The sequence below is a fragment of the Saccoglossus kowalevskii genome, chromosome 4 (genome assembly GCF_978046115.1).
Source record: "Saccoglossus kowalevskii chromosome 4, keSacKowa6.1, whole genome shotgun sequence".
Lineage (NCBI taxonomy): Eukaryota > Metazoa > Hemichordata > Enteropneusta > Harrimaniidae > Saccoglossus > Saccoglossus kowalevskii.
In genome coordinates, this window is record NC_140644.1 from 34436043 (window position 1) to 34461453 (window position 25411).

At 38.8% G+C, this 25411-nt stretch overlaps 1 protein-coding gene across 4 annotated transcripts in view; it reads left to right on the forward strand.

Moving 5' to 3' along the window:
* The window catches only part of LOC100371617 (protein mesh-like), a 219881-nt gene extending 208923 nt beyond the window's left edge, over positions 1-10958 (forward strand). For all 4 annotated transcript variants that reach the window (XR_014929109.1, XM_085498086.1, XM_085498087.1 and 1 more), the window contains one exon: positions 10155-10958. Coding sequence is in view for 3 of the 4 variants with exons in the window: in XM_085498086.1 (XP_085354212.1) it covers positions 10155-10161 (7 nt within the window). In the remaining variant the exon portion in view is untranslated. The remainder of the gene's footprint in view (positions 1-10154) is intronic.
* Positions 10959-25411: the final 14453 nt, after the last annotated feature.

Here is a 25411-nt window from a genome sequence, read left to right on the forward strand (position 1 = left end):
TCCTGTGACTACAGCAGTGATTCATGTATTGGCAAATACAGTGTCCTTGTCCTGTGACTACTGCAGTGATTCGTGTATTGGCAAATACAGTGTCCTTGTCCTGCGACTACTGCAATGATTCATGTATTGGCAAATGCAGTGTCCTTGTCCTGCGGCTACAACAGTGATTCATGTATTGGCAAATGCAGTGTCCTTGTCCTGTGACTACAGCAGCGATTCATGTATTGGCAAATACAGTGTTCTTGTCCTGTGACTACAGCAGTGATTCATGTATTGGCAAATGCAGTGTCCTTGTCCTGTGACTACAGCAGTGATTCATGTATTGGCAAATACAGTGTCCTTGTTCTGTGACTACTGCAGTGATTCGTGTATTGGCAAATACAGTGTCCTTGTCCTGTGACTACTGCAGTGATTCATGTATTGGCAAATACAGTGTCCTTGTCCTGCGACTACTACAGTGATTCATGTATTGGCAAATACAGTGTTCTTGTCCTGTGACTACAGCAGTGATTCATGTATTGGCAAATGCAGTGTCCTTGTCCTGAGACTACAGCAGTGATTCATGTATTGACAAATACAGTGTCCTTGTCCTGTGACTACTGCAGTGATTCGTGTATTGGCAAATACAGTGTCCTTGTCCTGCGACTACAGCAGTGATTCATGTATTGGCATATGCAGTGTCCTTGTCCTGCGACTACTGCAGTGATTCATGTATTGGCAAATGCAGTGTCCTTGCCCTGTGACTACAGCAGTGATTCATTTATTGGCAAATGCAGTGTCCTTGTCCTGTGACAACAGAAGTGATTCATGTATTGGCAAATAGAGTGTCCTTGTCCTGCGACTACAGCAGTGATTCATGTATTGGCAAATGCAGTGTTCTTGTCCTGTGACTACAGCAGTGATTCATGTATTGGCAAATGCAGTGTCCTTGTCCTGAGACTACAGCAGTGATTCATGTATTGGCAAATGCAGTGTCCTTGTCCTGTGACTACAGCAGTGATTCATGTATTGGCAAATGCAGTGTCCTTGTCCTGTGACTACAGCAGTGATTCATGTATTGGCAAATACAGTGTCCTTGTCCTGTGACTACTGCAGTGATTCGTGTATTGGCAAATACAGTGTCCTTGTCCTGCGACTACTGCAGTGATTCATGTATTGGCAAATACAGTGTCCTTGTCCTGTGACTACAGCAGTGATTCATGTATTGGCAAATGCAGTGTCCTTGTCCTGTGACTACAGCAGTGATTCAAGTATTGGCAAATGCAGTGTCCTTGTCCTGTGACTACTGCAGTGATTCGTGTATTGGCAAATACAGTGTCCTTGTCATGCGACTACTGCAGTGATTCATGTATTGGCAAATACAGTGTCCTTGTCCTGCGACTACTGCAATGATTCATGTATTGGCAAATGCAGTGTCCTTGTCCTGCGACTACTGCAATGATTCATGTATTGGCAAATGCAGTGTCCTTGTCCTGCGACTACAGCAGTGATTCATGTATTGGCAAATGCAGTGTCCTTGTCCTACGACTACTGCAGTGATTCATGTATTGGCAAATGCAGTGTTCTTGCCCTGTGACTACAGCAGTGATTCATGTATTGGCAAATGCAGTGTCCTTGTCCTGCGACTACAGCAGTGATTCATGTATTGGCAAATGCAGTGTCCTTGCCCTGTGACTACAGCAGTGATTCATGTATTGGCAAATGCAGTGTACTTGTCCTGTGACTACTGCAGTGATTCATGTATTGACGTATACAGTGTCCTTGTCCTGTGACTACAGCAGTGATTCATTTATTGGCAAATGCAGTGTCCTTGACCTGTGACAACAGCAGTGATTCATTTATTGGCAAATGCAGTTGTCCTTGTCCTGTGACAACAGCAGTGATTCATGTATTGGCAAATATAGTGTCCTTGTCCTGCGACTACAGCAGTGATTCATGTATTGGCAAATACAGTGTCCTTGTCCTGCGACTACAGCAGTGATTCATGTATTGGCAAATGCAGTGTCCTTGTCCTGTGACTACTGCAGTGATTCATGTATTGGCAAATACAGTGTCCTTGCCTTGTGACTACAGCAGTGATTCATGTATTGGCAAATGCAGTGTACTTGTCCTGTGACTACTGCAGTGATTCATGTATTGGCGTATACAGTGTCCTTGTCCTGCGACTACAGCAGTGATTCATGTATTGGCAAATGCAGTCTCCTTGTCCTGCGACTACTGCAGTGATTCATGTATTGGCAAATGCAGTGTCCTTGTCCCGTGACTACAGCAGTGATTCATGTATGGGCGTATACAGTGTCCTTGTCCTGTGACTACAGCAGTGATTCATTTATTGGCAAATGCAGTGTCCTTGTCCTGTGACAACAGCAGTGATTCATGTATTGGCAAATACAGTGTCATTGTCCTGCGACTACAGCAGTGATTCATGTATTGGCAAATGCAGTGTCCTTGTCCTGGGACTACAGAAGTGATTCATGTATGGGCAAATGCAGTGTCCTTGTCCTGTGACTACAGCAGTGATTCATGTATTGGCAAATGCAGTGTCCTTGTCCTGCGACTACTGCAGTAAATCATGTATTGGCAAATGCAGTGTCCTTGCCCTGTGACTTCAGCAGTGATTCATGTATTGGCAAATAGAGTGTCCTTGTCCTGCGACTACTGCAGTGATTCATGTATTGGCAAACACAGTGTCCTTGTCCTGCGACTAAAGCAGTGATTCATGTATTGGCATATGCAGTGTCCTTGTCCTGCGACTACTACAGTGATTCATGTATTGGCAAATGCAGTGTCCTTGCCCTGTGACTACAGCAGTGATTCATTTATTGGCAAATGCAGTGTCCTTGTCCTGTGACAACAGAAATGATTCATGTATTGGCAAATAGAGTGTCCTTGTCCTGCGACTACAGCAATGATTCATGTATTGGCAAATGCAGTGTTCTTGTCCTGTGACTACAGCAGTGATTCATGTATTGGCAAATGCAGTGTCCTTGTCCTGAGACTACAGCAGTGATTCATGTATTGGCAAATGCAGTGTCCTTGTCGTGTGACTACAGCAGTGATTCATGTATTGGCAAATGCAGTGTCCTTGTCCTGTGACTACTGCAGTGATTCGTGTATTGGCAAATACAGTGTCCTTGTCCTGCGACTATTGCAGTGATTCATGTATTGGCAAATACAGTGTCCTTGTCCTGTGACTACAGCAGTGATTCATGTATTGGCAAATGCAGTGTCCTTGTCCTGTGACTACAGCAGTGATTCATGTATTGGCAAATACAGTGTCCTTGTCCTGCGACTACTGCAGTGATTCATGTATTGGCAAGTACAGTGTCCTTGTCCTGCGACTACTGCAATGATTCATGTATTGGCAAATGCAGTGTCCTTGTCCTGCGGCTACAGCAGTGATTCATGTATTGGCAAATGCAGTGTCCTTGTCCTGTTACTACAGTAGTGATTCATGTATTGGCAAATGCAGTGTCCTTGTCCTGTGACTACAGCAGTGATTCATGTATTGGCAAATACAGTGTCCTTGTCCTGCGACTACTTCAGTGATTCATGTATTGGCGTATACAGTGTCCTTGTCCTGTGACTACTGCAGTGATTCGTGTATTGGCAAATACATTGTCCGTGTCCTGCGACTACAGCAGTGATTCATGTATTGGCAAATACAGTGTCCTTGTCCTGTGACTACTGCAGTGATTCGTGTATTGGCAAATACATTGTCCTTGTCCTGCGACTACAGCAGTGATTCGTGTATTGGCAAATGCAGTGTCCTTGTCCTGTGACTACTACAGTGATTCATGTATTGGCAAATACAGTGTCCTTGTCCTGCGACTACTGCAATGATTCATGTATTGGCAAATGCAGTGTCCTTGTCCTGCGACTACAGCAGTGATTCATGTATTGGCAAATGCAGTGTCCTTGTCCTACGACTACTGCAGTGATTCATGTATTGGCAAATGCAGTGTTCTTGCCCTGTGACTACAGCAGTGATTCATGTATTGGCAAATGCAGTGTCCTTGTCCTGCGACTACAGCAGTGATTCATGTATTGGCAAATGCAGTGTCCTTGCCCTGTGACTACAGCAGTGATTCATGTATTGGCAAATGCAGTGTACTTGTCCTGTGACTACTGCAGTGATTCATGTATTGGCGTATACAGTGTCCTTGTCCTGTGACTACAGCAGTGATTCATTTATTGGCAAATGCAGTGTCCTTGACCTGTGACAACAGCAGTGATTCATTTATTGGCAAATGCAGTTGTCCTTGTCCTGTGACAACAGCAGTGATTCATGTATTGGCAAATATAGTGTCCTTGTCCTGCGACTACAGCAGTGATTCATGTATTGGCAAATACAGTGTCCTTGTCCTGCGACTACAGCAGTGATTCATGTATTGGCAAATGCAGTGTCCTTGTCCTGTGACTACTGCAGTGATTCATGTTTTGGCAAATACAGTGTCCTTGCCTTGTGACTACAGCAGTGATTCATGTATTGGCAAATGCAGTGTACTTGTCCTGTGACTACTGCAGTGATTCATGTATTGGCGTATACAGTGTCCTTGTCCCGCGACTACTGCAGTGATTTATGTATTGGCAAATGCAGTGTCCTTGTCCTGTGACTACAGCAGTGATTCATGTATTGGCAAATGCAGTGTCCTTGTCCCGTGACTACAGCAGTGATTCATTTATTGGCAAATACAGTGTCCTTGTCCTGCGACTACAGCAGTGATTCGTGTATTGGCAAATGCAGTGTCCTTGTCCTGTGACTACAGCAGTGATTCATGTATTGGCAAATACAGTGTCCTTGTCCTGTGACTACAGCAGTGATTCGTGTATTGGCAAATGCAGTGTCCTTGTCCTGAGACTACAGCAGTGATTCATGTATTGGCAAATGCAATGTCCTTGTCCTGCGACTATTGCAGTGATTCATGTATTGGCAAATACAGTGTCCTTGTCCTGTGACTACAGCAGTGATTCATGTATTGGCAAATGCAGTGTCCTTGTCCTGTGACTACAGCAGTGATTCATGTATTGGCAAATACAGTGTCCTTGTCCTGCGACTACTGCAGTGATTCATGTATTGGCAAGTACAGTGTCCTTGTGCTGCGACTACTGCAATGATTCATGTATTGGCAAATGCAGTGTCCTTGTCCTGCGGCTACAGCAGTGATTCATGTATTGGCAAATGCAGTGTCCTTGTCCTGTTACTACAGTAGTGATTCATGTATTGGCAAATGCAGTGTCCTTGTCCTGTGACTACAGCAGTGATTCATGTATTGGCAAATACAGTGTCCTTGTCCTGCGACTACTTCAGTGATTCATGTATTGGCAAGTACAGTGTCCTTGTCCTGCGACTACTGCAATGATTCATGTATTGGCAAATGCAGTGTCCTTGTCCTGCGGCTACAGCAGTGATTCATGTATTGGCAAATGCAGTGTCCTTGTCCTGTTACTACAGTAGTGATTCATGTATTGGCAAATGCAGTGTCCTTGTCCTGTGACTACAGCAGTGATTCATGTATTGGCAAATACATTGTCCTTGTCCTGTGACTACAGCAGTGATTCATGTATTGGCAAATACAGTGTCCTTGTCCTGTGACTACTGCAGTGATTCATGTATTGGCAAATACAGTGTCCTTGTCCTGCGACTACAGCAGTGATTCATGTATTGGCAAACACAGTGTCCTTGTCCTGCGACTACTGCAGTGATTCATGTATTGGCAAGTACAGTGTCCTTGTCCTGCGACTACTGCAATGATTCATGTATTGGCAAATGCAGTGTCCTTGTCCTGCGGCTACAGCAGTGATTCATGTATTGGCAAATGCAGTGTCCTTGTCCTGCGGCTACAGCAGTGATTCATGTATTGGCAAATGCAGTGTCCTTGTCCTGCGACTACTGCAGTGATTCATGTATTGGCAAATGCAGTGTCCTTGTCCCGTGACTACAGCAGTGATTCATGTATGGGCGTATACAGTGTCCTTGTCCTGTGACTACAGCAGTGATTCATGTATTGGCAAATGCAGTGTCCTTGTCCTGGGACTACAGCAGTGATTCATGTATGGGCAAATGCAGTGTCCTTGTCCTGTGACTACAGCAGTGATTCATGCATTGGCAAATGCAGTGTCCTTGTCCTGCGACTACTGCAGTGATTCATGTATTGGCAAATGCAGTGTCCTTGCCCTGTGACTACAGCAGTGATTCATTTATTGGCAAATGCAGTGTCCTTGTCCTGTGACAACAGCAGTGATTCATGTATTGGCAAATATAGTGTCCTTGTCCTGCGACTACAGCAGTGATTCATGTATTGGCAAATACAGTGTCATTGTCCTGCGACTACAGCAGTGATTCATGCATTGGCAAATGCAGTGTCCTTGTCCTGCGACTACTGCAGTGATTCATGTATTGGCAAATGCAGTGTCCTTGTCCCGTGACTACAGCAGTGATTCATGTATGGGCGTATACAGTGTCCTTGTCCTGTGACTACAGCAGTGATTCATTTATTGGCAAATGCAGTGTCCTTGTCCTGTGACAACAGCAGTGATTCATGTATTGGCAAATACAGTGTCATTGTCCTGCGACTACAGCAGTGATTCATGTATTGGCAAATGCAGTGTCCTTGTCCTGGGACTACAGCAGTGATTCATGTATGGGCAAATACAGTGTCCTTGTCCTGTGACTACAGCAGTGATTCATGTATTGGCAAATGCAGTGTCCTTGTCCTGCGACTACTGCAGTAAATCATGTATTGGCAAATGCAGTGTCCTTGCCCTGTGACTTCAGCAGTGATTCATGTATTGGCAAATAGAGTGTCCTTGTCCTGCGACTACTGCAGTGATTCATGTATTGGCAAATACAGTGTCCTTGTCCTGCGACTACAGCAGTGATTCATGTATTGGCATATGCAGTGTTCTTGTCCTGCGACTACTGCAGTGACTCATGTATTGGCAAATGCAGTGTCCTTGCCCTGTGACTACAGCAGTGATTCATTTATTGGCAAATGCAGTGTCCTTGTCCTGTGACAACAGAAGTGATTCATGTATTGGCAAATAGAGTGTCCTTGTCCTGTGACTACAGCAGTGATTCATGTATTGGCAAATGCAGTGTTCTTGTCCTGTGACTACAGCAGTGATTCATGTATTGGCAAATGCAGTGTCCTTGTCCTGAGACTACAGCAGTGATTCATGTATTGGCAAATGCAGTGTCCTTGTCGTGTGACTACAGCAGTGATTCATGTATTGGCAAATGCAGTGTCCTTGTCCTGTGACTACTGCAGTGATTCGTGTATTGGCAAATACAGTGTCCTTGTCCTGCGACTATTGCAGTGATTCATGTATTGGCAAATACAGTGTCCTTGTCCTGTGACTACAGCAGTGATTCATGTATTGGCAAATGCAGTGTCCTTGTCCTGTGACTACAGCAGTGATTCATGTATTGGCAAATACAGTGTCCTTGTCCTGCGACTACTGCAGTGATTCATGTATTGGCAAGTACAGTGTCCTTGTCCTGCGACTACTGCAATGATTCATGTATTGGCAAATGCAGTGTCCTTGTCCTGCGGCTACAGCAGTGATTCATGTATTGGCAAATGCAGTGTCCTTGTCCTGTTACTACAGTAGTGATTCATGTATTGGCAAATGCAGTGTCCTTGTCCTGTGACTACAGCAGTGATTCATGTATTGGCAAATACAGTGTCCTTGTCCTGCGACTACTTCAGTGATTCATGTATTGGCGTATACAGTGTCCTTGTCCTGCGACTACAGCAGTGATTCATGTATTGGCAAATGCAGTGTCCTTGTCCTGCGACTACTGCAGTGATTCATGTATTGGCAAATACAGTGTCCTTGTCCTGCGACTACTTCAGTGATTCATGTATTGGCAAGTACAGTGTCCTTGTCCTGCGACTACTGCAATGATTCATGTATTGGCAAATGCAGTGTCCTTGTCCTGCGGCTACAGCAGTGATTCATGTATTGGCAAATGCAGTGTCCTTGTCCTGCGGCTACAGCAGTGATTCATGTATTGGCAAAGGCAGTGTCCTTGTCCTGTGACTACAGCAGTGATTCATGTATTGGCAAATACAGTGTCCTTGTCCTGCGACTACTTCAGTGATTCATGTATTGGCGAATACAGTGTCCTTGTCCTGCGACTACAGCAGTGATTCATGTATTGGCAAATGCAGTGTCCTTGTCCTGCGACTACTGCAGTGATTCATGTATTGGCAAATGCAGTGTCCTTGTCCCGTGACTACAGCAGTGATTCATGTATGGGCGTATACAGTGTCCTTGTCCTGTGACTACAGCAGTGATTCATGTATTGGCAAATGCAGTGTCCTTGTCCTGGGACTACAGCAGTGATTCATGTATGGGCAAATGCAGTGTCCTTGTCCTGTGACTACAGCAGTGATTCATGCATTGGCAAAAGCAGTGTCCTTGTCCTGCGACTACTGCAGTGATTCATGTATTGGCAAATGCAGTGTCCTTGCCCTGTGACTACAGCAGTGATTCATTTATTGGCAAATGCAGTGTCCTTGTCCTGTGACAACAGCAGTGATTCATGTATTGGCAAATACAGTGTCATTGTCCTGCGACTACAGCAGTGATTCATGTATTGGCAAATGCAGTGTCCTTGTCCTGTTACTACAGTAGTGATTCATGTATTGGCAAATGCAGTGTCCTTGTCCTGTGACTACAGCAGTGATTCATGTATTGGCAAATACAGTGTCCTTGTCCTGCGACTACTTCAGTGATTCATGTATTGGCGTATACAGTGTCCTTGTCCTGCGACTACAGCAGTGATTCATGTATTGGCAAATGCAGTGTCCTTGTCCTGCGACTACTGCAGTGATTCATGTATTGGCAAATGCAGTGTCCTTGTCCCGTGACTACAGCAGTGATTCATGTATGGGCGTATACAGTGTCCTTGTCCTGTGACTACAGCAGTGATTCATGTATTGGCAAATGCAGTGTCCTTGTCCTGGGACTACAGCAGTGATTCATGTATGGGCAAATGCAGTGTCCTTGTCCTGTGACTACAGCAGTGATTCATGCATTGGCAAATGCAGTGTCCTTGTCCTGCGACTACTGCAGTGATTCATGTATTGGCAAATGCAGTGTCCTTGCCCTGTGACTACAGCAGTGATTCATTTATTGGCAAATGCAGTGTCCTTGTCCTGTGACAACAGCAGTGATTCATGTATTGGCAAATATAGTGTCCTTGTCCTGCGACTACAGCAGTGATTCATGTATTGGCAAATGCAGTTTCCTTGTCCTGTGACTACAGCAGTGATTCATGTATTGGCAAATACAGTGTCCTTGTCCTGCGACTACTTCAGTGATTCATGTATTGGCGTATACAGTGTCCTTGTCCTGCGACTACAGCAGTGATTCATGTATTGGCAAATGCAGTGTCCTTGTCCTGCGACTACTGCAGTGATTCATGTATTGGCAAATGCAGTGTCCTTGTCCCGTGACTACAGCAGTGATTCATGTATGGGCGTATACAGTGTCCTTGTCCTGTGACTACAGCAGTGATTCATGTATTGGCAAATGCAGTGTCCTTGTCCTGGGACTACAGCAGTGATTCATGTATGGGCAAATGCAGTGTCCTTGTCCTGTGACTACAGCAGTGATTCATGCATTGGCAAATGCAGTGTCCTTGTCCTGCGACTACTGCAGTGATTCATGTATTGGCAAATGCAGTGTCCTTGCCCTGTGACTACAGCAGTGATTCATTTATTGGCAAATGCAGTGTCCTTGTCCTGTGACAACAGCAGTGATTCATGTATTGGCAAATATAGTGTCCTTGTCCTGCGACTACAGCAGTGATTCATGTATTGGCAAATACAGTGTCATTGTCCTGCGACTACAGGTATTGACAAATATAGTGTCCTTGTCCTGTGACTACTGCAGTGATTCATGTATTGGCAAATACAGTGTCCTTGTCCTGTGACTACAGCAGTGATTCATGTATTGGCAACCAGTGTCCCTGTCCTGTGACTACAGCAGTGATTCATGTATTGGCAAATGCAGTGTCCTTGTCCTGTGACTACAGCAGTGATTCATGTATTGGCAAATGCAGTGATGCATGTATTTATACAAAAAAAATGCTGTATTCAAACTACACACAAATCAAAATTTTACTGTGCATATCATTTCAGGTTCTAATTGGTTGATGAATTACTCCATAATGAATTGCAGCAGTAAATAGGATGATGCGTTCTTGCACCAATCAAAAGTGAATATTTACGCCTTATACAGAGTCGCATAAAGTGTTTCGTCTTGTATTTATCATTTAATTTCTTTATGCAGTAAGAAAGGTCGATTGTGTATGTTTTTTTCTTTCTATTTTTGTAATCATATATTTATAAATTTTATAATACCGAATCTGAAAAAATGACTAGAATTTGGTTTTGATTGGGTGGGTTTTAGTGCATAACTGGTAAATAATTTTCAACTGACTTGTTGTGTATGTGAACATTATGCGTGTATATATTATGTGTTAACATATTTCCAAGATATGACGATTAACAATAGTTAGACAAATTAATCATGATATTTAAATCCATTCGTGTTTTTATTCATATATATCAAAGCAAATATTATTTTGATTCACCTCGCTGATAATATACAGACAGTATTACATCCTAGTAACAATAACAACAGTAATTATGCACTGTAACGATTATTGGTTAAATTGTCAAATACATAATTATTCTGACATTCAATTCAATTATCTATAATAAAAAGGACATGAATCAAGCATTGTGCTTAACTTATTTGTTAAGATCAAGATGTGACATAGTTTAAGGAGCTCATATATGTTGGACCCTTTAGCCGTGTGGATTCGGAATTAAAGATCAAAACATTTGAAATGTCATAAACGGTTCCCGCTGCCAGTTTGAGTTTTTTGTTTATATATATATATTTGTTGATACAAATAAAGCGTGGTTCGATTGCTGCAAGTTTAGGTCTCTTTTCAGAGATAAAGTCTGACCCACCCCACCCCGAGTCTTCTAAATTGTTTTTCTTCACATGGCGCTAAGCTTATTTCGCACATTTTCAATAAAATTGTAATATTCAAAATTGATATGACCTTAAAAATGATGTAAACATTAGATTAGAAGCTAAGAGTATGGTCCAAATTTACATTATATTTATATATTAATATATTGGTGAAATTAAAGCTGAAAACATGTTGCTGTCTCAATTCTGCGAATACAACAAAATATGGGATTCATTGAAAATCTATCAAGGCACAGGTGTATTAATGTCAGGAGAAAGCGTTTGTTCACCAGTTTACTCAAACAAACTGACAAAATTTATACGACCAAAAAAGAGAATGAAATGAAGAAATAAAGTTGCAAGTTGCAGCAGCGGGGTTCAAAAAAATAAATCATTGTATGTACATTGAATAATGTCTATGTGGATTGTATGCATTTCAAGTCAAGTGATAGGTAGTTAGATGCTGTGCAGTGCTGTCAATTAACCGCCGTTGCAAGCAAACATTGTAAAGTTACTACAAGTTAAAACACTGTATAGTTTGGCAAAATGACGGCAAAACCAAGTTTATTGTATAAATACCCATAGGTAACAAATGCCCCAAATCATAGAAATTTATGTTAGAAATTAAAGATGGCTTCAAAATCACATAATTGAGCAATTTTGTTTTTCGTAAGGTAAATAAATGGTATTCATAATGCAGAAGTTTGAATGTTGATAACTTCAAAATCACTTGTTTTATCAATAGTCATTCTGTGAACAAACAGTATTGTTCCATTGTAATTCCATTTGTACAATGGCTGAAAAACAAACACAAAATAAAAATCTTGCAATTGTCGCAAATAGCATTTCCTGTTTCATGATAACTATAGGCAGGTTATCTTACCTCACCCAATCACAACAAGAAGGTGCAGTTGGAGATTAGAAAATCTAAAAAATATATTAATGTTTTTTTATCTTTTGATGAGACAATGTTCATGCACTCTCTTCCTTGGAAACACTAAACCTTTAGTTTCTTTTCCAGAATCAGATTCTTCTAAGACTTACTGTTGAAACAACATTGGTAACAAGCGAGTCTATTGCATCTGTTAACTCGATTAGAATAATTACTTTGGGCAGAATAAATGCAAGTCAGTTAAAAATGTTCAGAATTCGATATACTATATTTTAGATGAATTATGCATAATCAAAGGTAGTGAAATCAGTTGATAGTTGAGTGTAAAACAAGTCAGTACTTTGACGTTCATACGAGCGTAAACTAAGAAATTGATTCCACAAATTACAAGTTAATGTATTAGGGATAACATTAAAATGACAAATTTAGAATTGTTTTGTATTTGAAATACCTTTTTAAAACAAAATATTATTCCAGTACTGGGATAATAATGTCATTTGTATAGGTATTACGTATATGGTTAAAATAAAAAGCTTTCGTTTTTTACACCTGTGTCGTACTCTTAATGTAGGATACAACACATATAGGAATGGTCATTTGCATATTCATGTTTATTGCTAGATTTCTTGTCAATAGACTAGCTTTGTTTGTTGCATCAGACAATATTGCAAGTTTTTACATGGCATTCACTTAAAAATCCCCCCCCCAATAACAGACATACAATCGTGATACAATAGATAAACAATAAGTCAAGCATGGCCATTGTGTACCAAATATATTAATTGAGTTAATGAGCTTATGACGTACGCATGTTTGAGTTTGACACCAACAGAGATTACATGTACAGAGAATGTTACACCTACAGAGATTACATGTACAGAGAGTGTAACACAAACAGAGATTACATGTACAGAGAGTGTAACACAGAGATTACTTGTACAGAGAGTGTAACACCTACAGAGATTACATGTACAGCGAGTGTAACACCTACAGAGATTACAAGTACAGAGAGTGTAACACAAACAGAGATTTCATGTACAGAGAGTGTAACACAAACAGAGATTACATGTACAGAGAGTGTAACACCTACAGTGATTACATGTACAGAGTGTAACACCTACAGTGATTACATGTACAGAGAGTGTAACACCTACAGAGATTACATGTACAGAGAGTCTAACACCTACAGAGATTACATGTACAGGGAGTGTAACACCTACAGTGATTACATGTACAGAGAGTGTAACACCTACAGAGATTACATGTACAGAGAGTGTAACACCTACAGAGATTACATGTACAGAGAATGTTACACCTACAGAGATTACATGTACAGAGAGTGTTACACCTACAGAGATTACATGTACAGAGAGTGTAACACAAACAGAGATTACATGTACAGAGAGAGTAACACCTACAGAGATAACATGTACAGGGAGTGTAACACCTACAGATATTACATGTACAGAGAGTGTAACACCTACAGAGATTACAAGTACAGAGAATGTAACACCTACAGAGATTACATGTACAGAAAGTGTAACACCTACAGAGATTACATGTACAGAAAGTGTAACACATACAGAGATTACATGTACAGAGAATGTAACACATACAGAGATTACATGTACAGAGAGTGTAACACCTACAGAGATTACATGTACAGAGAGTGTAACACATACAGAGATTACATGTACAGAGAGTGTAACACATACAGAGATTACATGTACAGAGAGTGTAACACCTACAGAGATTACATGTACAGAGAGTGTAACACCTACAGAGATTACAAGTACAGAGAATGTAACACCTACAGAGATTACAAGTACAGAGAATGTAACACCTACAGAGATTACATGTACAGAAAGTGTAACACCTACAGAGATTACATGTACAGAAAGTGTAACACCTACAGAGATTACAAGTACAGAGAATGTAACACCTACAGAGATTACATGTACAGAAAGTGTAACACCTACAGAGATTACATGTACAGAAAGTGTAACACCTACAGAGATTACATGTACAGAAAGTGTAACACCTACAGAGATTACATGTACAGAAAGTGTAACACCTACAGAAATTACATGTACAGAGTGTAACACAGAGATTACATGTACAGAGAGTGTAACACCTACAGAGATTACATGTACAGAAAGTGTAACACCTACAGAGATTACATGTACAGAGTGTAACACAAACAGAGATTACATGTACAGAGTGTAACACCTACAGTGATTACATGTACAGGGAGTGTAACACCTACAGAGATTACATGTACAGGGAATGTAACACCTACAGAGATTACATGTACAGGGAGTGTAACACCTACAGAGATTACATGTACAGGGAATGTAACACCTACAGAGATTACATGTACAGAGAATGTAACACCTACAGAGATGCCTCATTGCTTGTTATTCAGTATTTGTGTAGTAATATTAAGGATGAAATGAATGTGAGTGTGGGAACATTTAATCTGGACTGCAAAATATCCCTGTTTCTAACTGTTTTGTTTGAGGGCAAATGATGTCAGGTTGCAAATATTTCAGCACACACAAATGATATGTGGGAGGGATCCTCGATTTCCATGTTACTCCATAGATCTCCAATTCTTTAACACCTGACCAAATAGATTGTTTTTTTTTTGTATTTATAAAACTGGTAGACCCCTTACTTTCCATTAATTAATAGAAAGCATTGTTCATAAATCTTTGCAACCACATATACATGTATTTTGGTAATTAGAAGACTGTAAATGCTGTATTTTACATTAAATTAGCACTAGTATATATCTTGATGATCCTATATAAATTTTGAAATTGTATTGCTCCATGACCGGTGTCCTGATGTTTGCGTTCAGTTGATGAAACACTCATGCCCCACACAAGCCCCATACATGCCAGAGCTATACATTCTAGACGCACAATATTAATTTGATTGATTATAGTATTCATGAGAAAGAAATATCAAATATTTTAGCTACCTTTATTGATAATCCAAGATGGTGGTGAAGCCACCTGTCTGATCAGAATTATTTTTCTGCTGTCGTGAGTAATTCACTGAAAAGATAAAATAAGGCAAATCTCAAATCAATAGAACAAATTTGCCATCAATAAAATCACGTGATCATATATACTCAAACATTGATGTATTTTTTACATAAATGTGTTAAGTGGTCTTAAAGAAGATTTTCAAGCGGTTGTTTGCAGTTTTCACTGAAGATTTCACTGCGTATTGTTGTAGCACATAAGACATAGTTTGTCACAAAGAAATATCAGCACCCCCTAGAATGGGTGAATTGCTAAATCAAAGAAGATGGACAAGGTTTTTGATTAACTAAAGTGCTCAAGAAAACTTAAAACAGACACGCATGTTGTTACCAAGTTCAAAACTTTAAATTCTAAAAGATAAATACCACCAATGCACCACAATTTGATCCTTGGATTGGAAATTGTGAATGTACATAGCACATGGCATTCCACAACTAGTTTGCTGGTCTCAAGTACTGTGAGGTAAAATTGACCGAGTGAGAAGCATTACAATAATTCAAAACGAAGTGGCTGTCAAAAAATGTTGTTCTGCTTAAGGTTGTATTTAAAATTATTATTAAATAATAAGGGGCTCTTTAATAAAAAAAACAAAAAAACACAAGGGTAGCCTGATACAATACCTTCCAGGTCATGTGACTGTCGTCAGGAATTACGATCCATTTCCACTTTTTGAAATTGCAAGTACTGGTTTTACATGCAAGAACCTTTATTTATTAATTGATATTACTATACATTCATTGAGTAAAATATCATCAGTGTATATGATAATTATGAATAATTCTAGCAAATACAGGGTTTAATTTCTTCCATATGTATTAGCAATTGTAATTGCAGACTGTAAGATTGTGTTGATTTGGAATGAAAAGTAGTGGATCACATAAATTCAATGCAAATATTGATTTACATGTTCTTCTATTGAAGACATTTTAATAAAGAAACTATAGTATACATAAAATGGAGACTTTTTAAGTAAATGAAACTGTTCATTTTTACCTTGCCCATATCATCATAATTGAAAGAGGGAAATGTCTGTTTGTCTACCTCGAACAGAGTTTATCTGCCAGCTCCAGCTTTTTAGTCCCAAGCTGAATTTGTGCACATCACTGTCTTTAACTGCAGATTATCAGATGGTTATCTACACAAGCATCATGAATTCAACTAGTTTTAACCTAAACAAAACACAATTGAAAAAGGTAATTAGTATGCATATTAAAAACAGTCAGCATGTACAATGTGTCAATCCATTTGAGCAACTGTTGTAAAAATGTTTAAAAAAGATGCTGAAACCAAATAATTATGAAAATGGATAAATAAAATAAATGCACATGTTCATGCAAAACAATTATCAGTGATTATGTGAGTGTATGCAAATTAGCTAATTAATACGCACAGCCCCATTTCAAACGTTTGTTAGATATAAATCTACACAAACAGGATACACACTAAACATGATTATTATAATAGCTAATCAGTGTGTAAATTAGCTAATTAAGATCCACAGATTAATTAGAAAGTATTACACAATCAACTGTACAAGTGATATAAATATTCAACCCATCGTTTGCGTTTTACACATATGGAATACAAAAAGATAATAAATAGAAAATAATATTAAAATAGAACCTTACACAAGCAACACGACTCAACACAACAAGCGGTCTGATAATTTGTATTGGTCAAAATCGCAATGATACAGGTCAGTGGCGTTATAAGTGTAAACTACCGGCTAAAAGGCACTATAAATGGGAGGAGCTCAAATAGTAATCCTAGGGCTAACAGGTCTACCGCCACAGATGACTTTGCTACCATGCAAGGCATACAACACAGTGAAAACAAGCAGCATGTATCAATCAATGTTTACTTATAAATGACAGACTAATACACTTTATGCTTTACTCAAATTGTAACACTGGAGGGCGCACTCAAAGAGTCAAACACTTAAAGCGCGGTAGTCGTCTCATATAAACAAAGATAGCGACTTTGACTGTTGCACAGATCAACGAGTACAAACTGACACGTTTCCAAGCTTTAATTAGGTAATTTTCATGTGATTGGAAGGTATCGAAGGAAGGTCATCGGCGGTAATCAGTGCAAGTCGCGCCCAGGTCAAACCTCATACTTGTGATTTCCATTTGAAGAGCGCATTGGATTGTGGGAAAATCAATGTTTATCAACACAAATGTCGAACATGCGCAGCACGGCAACTACCACGCTTTAACCTGAGTTACCCAGGTGACCGTCACATACAAAACGTTTGTTGCCTTGTTCTTTCCAACCCAAAACCCTACACTGGTCTCAAGATATTTATTACTATTGCAAAATGTATATGCAACTAAAGCTGAGAGGTGTACCAAAACAACCCTACTACAGGTACACAGCCGCTAAGAAATAAACGAAAGACCACATGTGACCACGCTCTCAAACAGGGAGCACCTGAGAAAAAAGATATTAAAAAAATTTCATTGGTTCTTGCAAAGCATTTAAATTGAGGGTCACGAACGGTCATTGGTTGATTAGTGGCATGAGACCTACACGGGGTCAGCAATAATGTTTACATTGTAAACGAGGTCAAATGGCATCACACATTGATAGTACTATCACAGGGAAATTCTTCTCCTCTGGGGTTCTCCAACACGTGTCAGGGGGGAATATCGTCTGTCTCTATATCTCGTTTGCTTGAGGTACTGGACCGGGAACGTCACTTAAGCTTTACAGTCAAATAGACGCACACAACGAAATACGTTTCAACTCTCGTCTTTAGTCGGTCAATCGAGTACTCTATAAGACACAGCGCCCTGGGGTTAAGTCCCCAAGACTATCTCAAGGCTGACCCAAGACTGCGTCTCTTGTGGTGTTCTCGCCAAGACCAACTAAAACTCCTTTATTCACTTTGAAAACCTTAACCAATTACAAAGAAGTATAAAGTCTATAAGGCGTGGCCTCCACATATTCAATCTGCACATAGCCAATCACACTAAGTACTGGACATGTCATATCTGATAATTTGTATTGGTCAAAATCCACATATAATGTTTCACCAATGAAATGATTATATATGGGCAATCTGCCCTAGTTAAACCAATTATGAAACTTTTTAATACCATTATAACACTTAAACAATTTCCAGATAGTTGGCGTACAAGTTACATTAAACCATTGCACAAATCGGATGATAAAAATATTCCGAATAATTATAGAGGGATAGCCCTCTCAAGTTGTCTGGCTAAGCTGTTTACATCTGTACTCAATAATAGACTTCATAACTATGTTGAGTGCAATAACATCTTAAACCCATGCCAGGCTGGTTTCAGACCAGGTTGTAGAACAACAGACAACTTATTTATCCTAAAAACAATTATAGATAAATACATCAATAATAATGAAACGCACAAGAAAATTAAAAAAAAAGTGTTTGTTGGCTTTGTTGATTTCAAAAAAGCATTTGACAGTGTCTGGCGTAAAGGGACGTATTATAAATTATTAAGAAACAATATCAATGGCAATTTCTATCATGTAATCAAAAGCATGTATGAAGATCTAAATTACAGTATAAAATTAAAAGGAGGATTAACTAGACCTTTTAAGTCACTCGGGGGTGTAAAACAAGGATGTAACATCAGTCCCACCCTATTTAATCTTTTTTTAAATGATTTACCCCATATGCTAGATAAATCATGCAATCCAGTAAAATTGGGGAAGAAAGAAATAAACTGTTTACTGTATGCAGATGATTTAGTGTTAGTATCAGAAACTGAGGAAAGATTACAACAATGTTTTAATAAATTAAATATATATTCCAATAAATGGAATCTAGACGTAAACACTGCCAAAACAAAAATAATGATATTTAATAAAAATGGCAGATTGTTAAATAATAAATACAATTTTTATTACAATAATGAAGAAATAGATATAGTTAGTAATTACAAATATCTAGGCCTGGAATTTAAACCAAGTGGGAAGTTTGATTTAGCAAAGGTAAATTTGTACAAAAAAGCTGTTAAAGCATTCTTCTATATTAGAAAAACTATTAACACATCTACTAACATTAATGTGAACACATGGATCAATATTTTTGACCATGTCATTAGACCAATACTAACATATGGGTGTGAAATTTGGGGAATTGAAAAATATACTGACAAAACACCAGTAGAAAAATTAAATCTAAAATTATGTAAGTTATTATTACAGATAAATCAATCATCCACCAATCTAGCAGTAAGAGGAGAATTAGGTAGATACCCACTGTCAATATTTATCAAGAAAATGTTATTGAAATTTTGGTTAAGAACAAGCACAAAGAAAACAAATACTTTAGTCCATGAGGCAATGATGAGTACGATGGAAAATCAATCCTCATGGGCTAAGTCAATGCAAGAAATTACTGGTGAAAAAGAAGTGGGTAACTTTTGGAGTGGGAATGAAAATATCATTCAAGAAATTTGTAAACGTTTAGAGACTGACTATTATTCAAATTGGAAAAAAATTATAAATACAGATGGGACAGGGGAACAGAATAAACTAAGAACGTATAAATTATTCAAAACAGAATTTAAAATGGAGGAGTATATAAATAATGTTAAGGATGGTGGAATAAGAAAAAGAATATGCAAACTAAGAATAAGTGACCATCCCTTAATGATTGAGAAAGGCAGGCACTTAAGGCCAAAGGTTAAAGGTTAAAGTTGAACACAGGATCTGTATAAGATGCAACACAAATTCAATTGAGGATGAATTCCATTATGTTATGAAATGCCCACAACATATTACAATTAGGAGAAAATTGTTTGACTCAATTAAAAATAAAACTGTTAATTTACATTTGATGGATGAAGATTCAAAATTTAAATACATTATGGGCAACACTTCCACACTAATACAGCTTGGTATTTTTATAAAAGAAAGTATGATAATGTGATACAGTAATTATCAATTCCCTGATTTTTCCAAGCCCTTTTGTTAAACTGTTTTAGTATGTTTTTGTTTATGTATTTAGGAATTGTTATCTAGTTAAAGATTGGACTATGTTCTATTCAAAATGAATAATGTCAATAAAGTTATGTTATGTTATCTTTTGATTAATCGTTCACTATAATAATAACTGCAAATACCCAACATTCAGAAATAGCGGTACGGATGGCGACGGTTATATCATAATTAGTTCCAAATCACTAAGTCAAGTTCCGTCGCATGAGCCTAAATTATGACAGATATAACACAGCCATTCACTAGTATTCAGCTAAATAAGTCGGACAACAGATACGCGAAAACTAATTCATGACAGTATGCGACAGACGACGTCTCATGTGTTTCAAATTTGAAGCGCTCATCTCAACCACGGTTATATTTCTAGTAACCGTGCCTCAACCGGAAATTCGTGGCTATCGCAGTCAGTTCTTCGTCGTCAAAGGCCAAGAATGCGTGGAAAGTCTTACCCGTGTCTTTACCGGCACGTATCAAAACTGTTCTGTCAGTGGCTGACGATTTCAGCGCAACTTGCTGAGCACCGTCCGAAGCCACACAACAATCTCAAGCCTGACCATCTTTCACTTCTGCGCATGCTCACTCAATCACGTTTCCGTCATGCAGGAAAGAAGGCAAAACTTCCCCAAAGCACAGCTGGCAGATTTCAAATAAAACACACTCAAATGTGAAAGATAACAAAAAGTGAAAATTACAAGCAGATAAACGATACTGTCCATAGTAAAATACAATACACAAAAAAGTAGTTATTTTTAGGCACTCTGTCTCGCAAAAAGGGTTGTACCAGTGTTTCAATCGGGGTACTGACCGTAGGCAACACTTGGTTACATAAAGTTCGCCTGGAATGAATGAATGCAAGTCTGTTCAATCATTGTGGCACAATTGCAATTATTCTGTAGACACTTGTCAGCTCTAACACTCTATCACGGTTGATACAGCATTATCAAACGCCCCCCAGGTACAAATTGATTGCTCCAAAATGTAATCATATGTACTACTTCATACAATTCTTTCTGTGATTAAAAATAATTCAATTCACCGTTTTATAAAGGCGAAATTATTAACGAAGTCTTTTTGTCGATCGCATATAGTAGTATTGTGATACCTTTATTTGAAAATCTTGCACACAATTTTTTTTTTAATTTACATGTGTTATATTAAAATAGCAAAATTGCATCAATGTAGCCACTGCCGTTTTGATTCATCCGGAACTGCGCATTTTTTTTCCTGGCCCAAACAAATTTCAATCCGTTTGAGATGTCGACTAAAACGCGTGTGTGATGCAAAGCTGTATATGTTTGAGACGTCATTTCAAATTCTCTACCTAAATTTTTCACTTAAAAAATTGTTTTGCTCATGGCTAGCGGCATTTTTCACGGATTGTGAAACGGTCGCTGTTTGAATTGACTCCAAAATTAGTAATTACGTTTCCAGTGCATTTCCAACGATATTGACCTAAGCAGCGTAAACTGATGGCATGTGCGGTTATGCAAATGTTTGAATACGCGCTTATAAACAACAACAAAGCGTTAGTTTTTAGGCTTTAGAAGCTTCGAAATAGATTCTTCTGTAGTAATTGACAAATAACTACACTCGTGTAATAAATCTGATATTGTAGGACCACTCATGAGATGTTCCCATGTATTGTATCCTCTCTTTTGTTTGTTGGAAATGAGCAGCGTGTTTTTTTTTTCTAGTAAAGTTTGATAGATTTTTGATAAATGTTAGTGTCACGGTTGAGACTGCAATATCAGCCTAAATTTCATGTGTTTATATCAATATATGCGATAAAAATAATTTTGAAAAATGTGGCGCACCATATAGAAAATGTCAAAATAAACTCTCCCATAACATATATATACAAACTCGAGGCTAACTCAATAAACCATCCAATTGTCCTCACTGGCCGTTCTCCGTGCCTGTAATATATATCACGAAATCTTTGCACACCTGTTTTTGAAATGTGATAAATTCTTATTAAGCGAAGGTCTGATCCCACATACTAGGCACTCCCATTGTACCCGGCCTACAAACTAAGTTCACTGTGTTTATTTGCACCTCTATGGCATGAGATACTATAATTTGTTGGTGTGCTCGAAAACAGTTATTGCGCTGACCTTCAGATCCAAGATGACGTCCAAGATGGCGACCAAGCCTGTACAATCTAATATAGCTGGTTACATTTGTGAAAGAATATTTGTGAAATTGGCTAAATATATGTTTTTGTGAACACAAAAGTTCACGAACTAACATTCCATGATGATTATAGTATTGTTTCTTATCAAACTGTAAGATATTCACCAACATTTGTTGCAAACCACGTTTTATGTATATAACTGATGATCCATTTGTTTTGTGCCATGACACTTATTCAGCAGCTGAAAGTAAATAGCAATTCCACATTTGGTGACTTGGCAGGAACTGTGCTAAGGTTGATATATAATGAGACAGGTTCCCACGAGATGTACAGCATATGTACATTGGGTGACTGGCATATATCCAGAAATATCAATAAAGAATCCTGAACGAGAAAATCGAACTCAATCAGCCCCCGCCCCCCACACACACACACACTCAGGATCCATAGGGGGCCGCATGCGCGTTCCCATTTTCTCGGGAAAGAGGGTACTTTTTGCCGATCTGTCTCGGGAACATTTTCCCGAGAAAATCGTAGAAAAGGGGGTATTTTTTGCTTGTTTACCCGAGATTCTCAAAATAGGGGGTGTATTTCAAAACACTTCCCGAGATATACAAAAAAAGGGGGGTTTAAAAGGAGTTCTAGACTGAAAAGTTCCCTAGATAGGGGGTGAAATTCATCGGAAAGCCCGTGAAAGGGGGGGTTAAATTTTCTTTTTTTCCCTAGATAGGGGGGGTCAAAAAAAATGAGGGAACAAGCATAGCCCCCCCCCTAAATATAGGGAGTGGGGGGCGGGCAATCAGCACACAGTCCTTCAAAGGACTGTGGTCAGCAGAAGGCAGCTTTGTCGCCGTAACTAGTAAAGAACACTAAAAAGTGGACAGTTTAAAAAGGCCCTTCGAGATTTAAAGAGTCATTGGCACATTTTGGCTTATTGTAATCGAAAAAACAAAACAAAACGGGGATAACACACATAATGAAAATTAAACTGTAATCAGCGAAATGGGTTTTATACGTACAATATTTACAACTGTCGGTCGAAACTTGACCTGTATATTCACTTTTCAGTAGTGTATAACGACATAAAACATTTGCCGAAAATAACAATATTTATCATTAAATGGTTCATTTCGCTGATTACAGATAATCAAAAAACAAGGGTCTTACACGTACAATATTTACAACTGCCGGTCGAAACTTGACCAGTAAATTCACCTTTCAGTCGTGTCGTGACTAGATAAAACATTTGCCGAAATATCGGGACTTTAATCAGTAAAAGTTTCGTTTTGCTAATTACGGATAATCAGAAATCTGTAATCAGCGAAACAAAGGTCATACACGTATATTATTTACAACTGTTGGACGAAACTTGACCAGTAAATTCACCTTTCAATAGTGTATACAACGGCATTAAACATTTGTCAAAAAATAAAGGAGATGATTTTTAATTAAACAGTTGCGACCAGCTACGCAACGTGCAACGCTCCGAGGCGTACTAAAAGGCGTATTAATTTGCATATGACCATCAGTATGGCGGGCTCTCTGGTTCAACTAAGGTCAAAAGATGGGGCCGCTCCCCGGGGGCCGCTCTCCTTTACGGACCTTCCTTCCGGTGTCATCACCTTTATTTTTGACAATTGTTCCATGCCGTTGTATACACTGGACTACTAAAGCCAACAGTTTACATAATAACCCACGTGTAGGACATTTGTTTCGCTGATTACAGATTTCCGATTATCAGTAATTAGCGAAACGAATGATTTACTGAATAAAATATTGTTATTTTCAGCAAATGTTTTATGTTCTTATATACACTACTGAAAGGTAAATATACAGGTCATGTTTTTTTGTCCGACAGTTTGTACGTGTAAGACCCTTGTTTCGCTGATTACAGGTTTCTGGTTATCATATACTAGTAGTTACTGTTCAGATCGTAATATTAAAACGTGCGTGTTACTTTGATATGTAAGTGTGTGTGTGTCACACACAATTATTATAAATATTCGTAACCAGTAATGATAGCTTTAATTGCCCATTGGATGCTTTATATTGGACATTTCAAAATAAAAGTCACTCAAACTTTCAATTGCAAATTGTTTTTTCCTATCTGGCAAATAAATTTAGCAGTTTATAAATATACAGTATATAATACCTTACATTATATGTATAGGGTCCAAAAACAACTATGAAAAACATAGCCCGGCATATAGTTATGAACTGCTCATTACGCAAATTGTTTGTACACAATTTGGTATATATTTGTCAATTTGAAGTGAGCAATATTATACATGCATCATTAACACAGATCTACTATCTAATATCAAACAAAACAACTGTTTGTCCTTGTGGTTTGATGTGGTTGTTTGTCTAGTAAACTTGTTTTAACATTTTTCGCTGACATGACTGGAAGGGCGGGTGTGGCATGCCCGCAGCAGATGCTTACCCTTCACGTGCATCTGGTCTTACTCCCTTGTGGGGGTTTGTGATGTTTCGATTCCATTTGTCAGTATATTTTTCTTGACTACTGATTGTTGAAGAATGGCTAATTGGTAATTCTATAATTACTAAAGACATCAGGTCCACGAGACGAACAATTCACTAAAATGCGAGTGTGGACTCGGTTAGCATGGATATAATGCAAATATGTGGATTATTTAGTCAATACAACATACGTATAGCCATTTAAACTAACATTCTAGCATATGTATTTAACCAGATATGTGTACATTTACCATTCAGTAGCCATATTGGACGGCATCTTGAATTTGAAGGTGACCGCAATGATTGTTTTTTTGAGCACACCAAAAAAATATTGTTTCTCATAAGAGATAGAAGCAAAATAATATAATGAACGTAGTTTGTAGGGTGGGTACAATGTGACCTGAGATCCAGGCAAGCTATGGGAATCAGACCATCGCTTATATGGCGACAATTTACTATGCAGTGGGGAGCTACCTTGAAAGCACCATTCACAATCATCTTGAAACATATTCCGTTTAAGCAATTTATTTTTTGATACCTGTTCAACTACCTTGGTATAAAAACAAATTTAAATATTTAATATTATACCTATATACATCATATTGAGAAATGTATTACTACCCAAAATAATGCTATCGATAGGTATGTATGGGAGTAACAATTTCTGTATGGTAGCTTGTCAGTAGTTGTTCCTGCTGGACGACCAGCCGGCCAGGCATGCAAAATTCCATTTTTTTTTTTGTATGTGATTGTCATTTTTTGAACTTCACGACTCCAAGTTTGACAAATGATATGAATACTGTGTAAAAATTAGCTTAAGGTAGCGGGACTATTATTTGCATACTTGTTTTCATCTTCTAATTG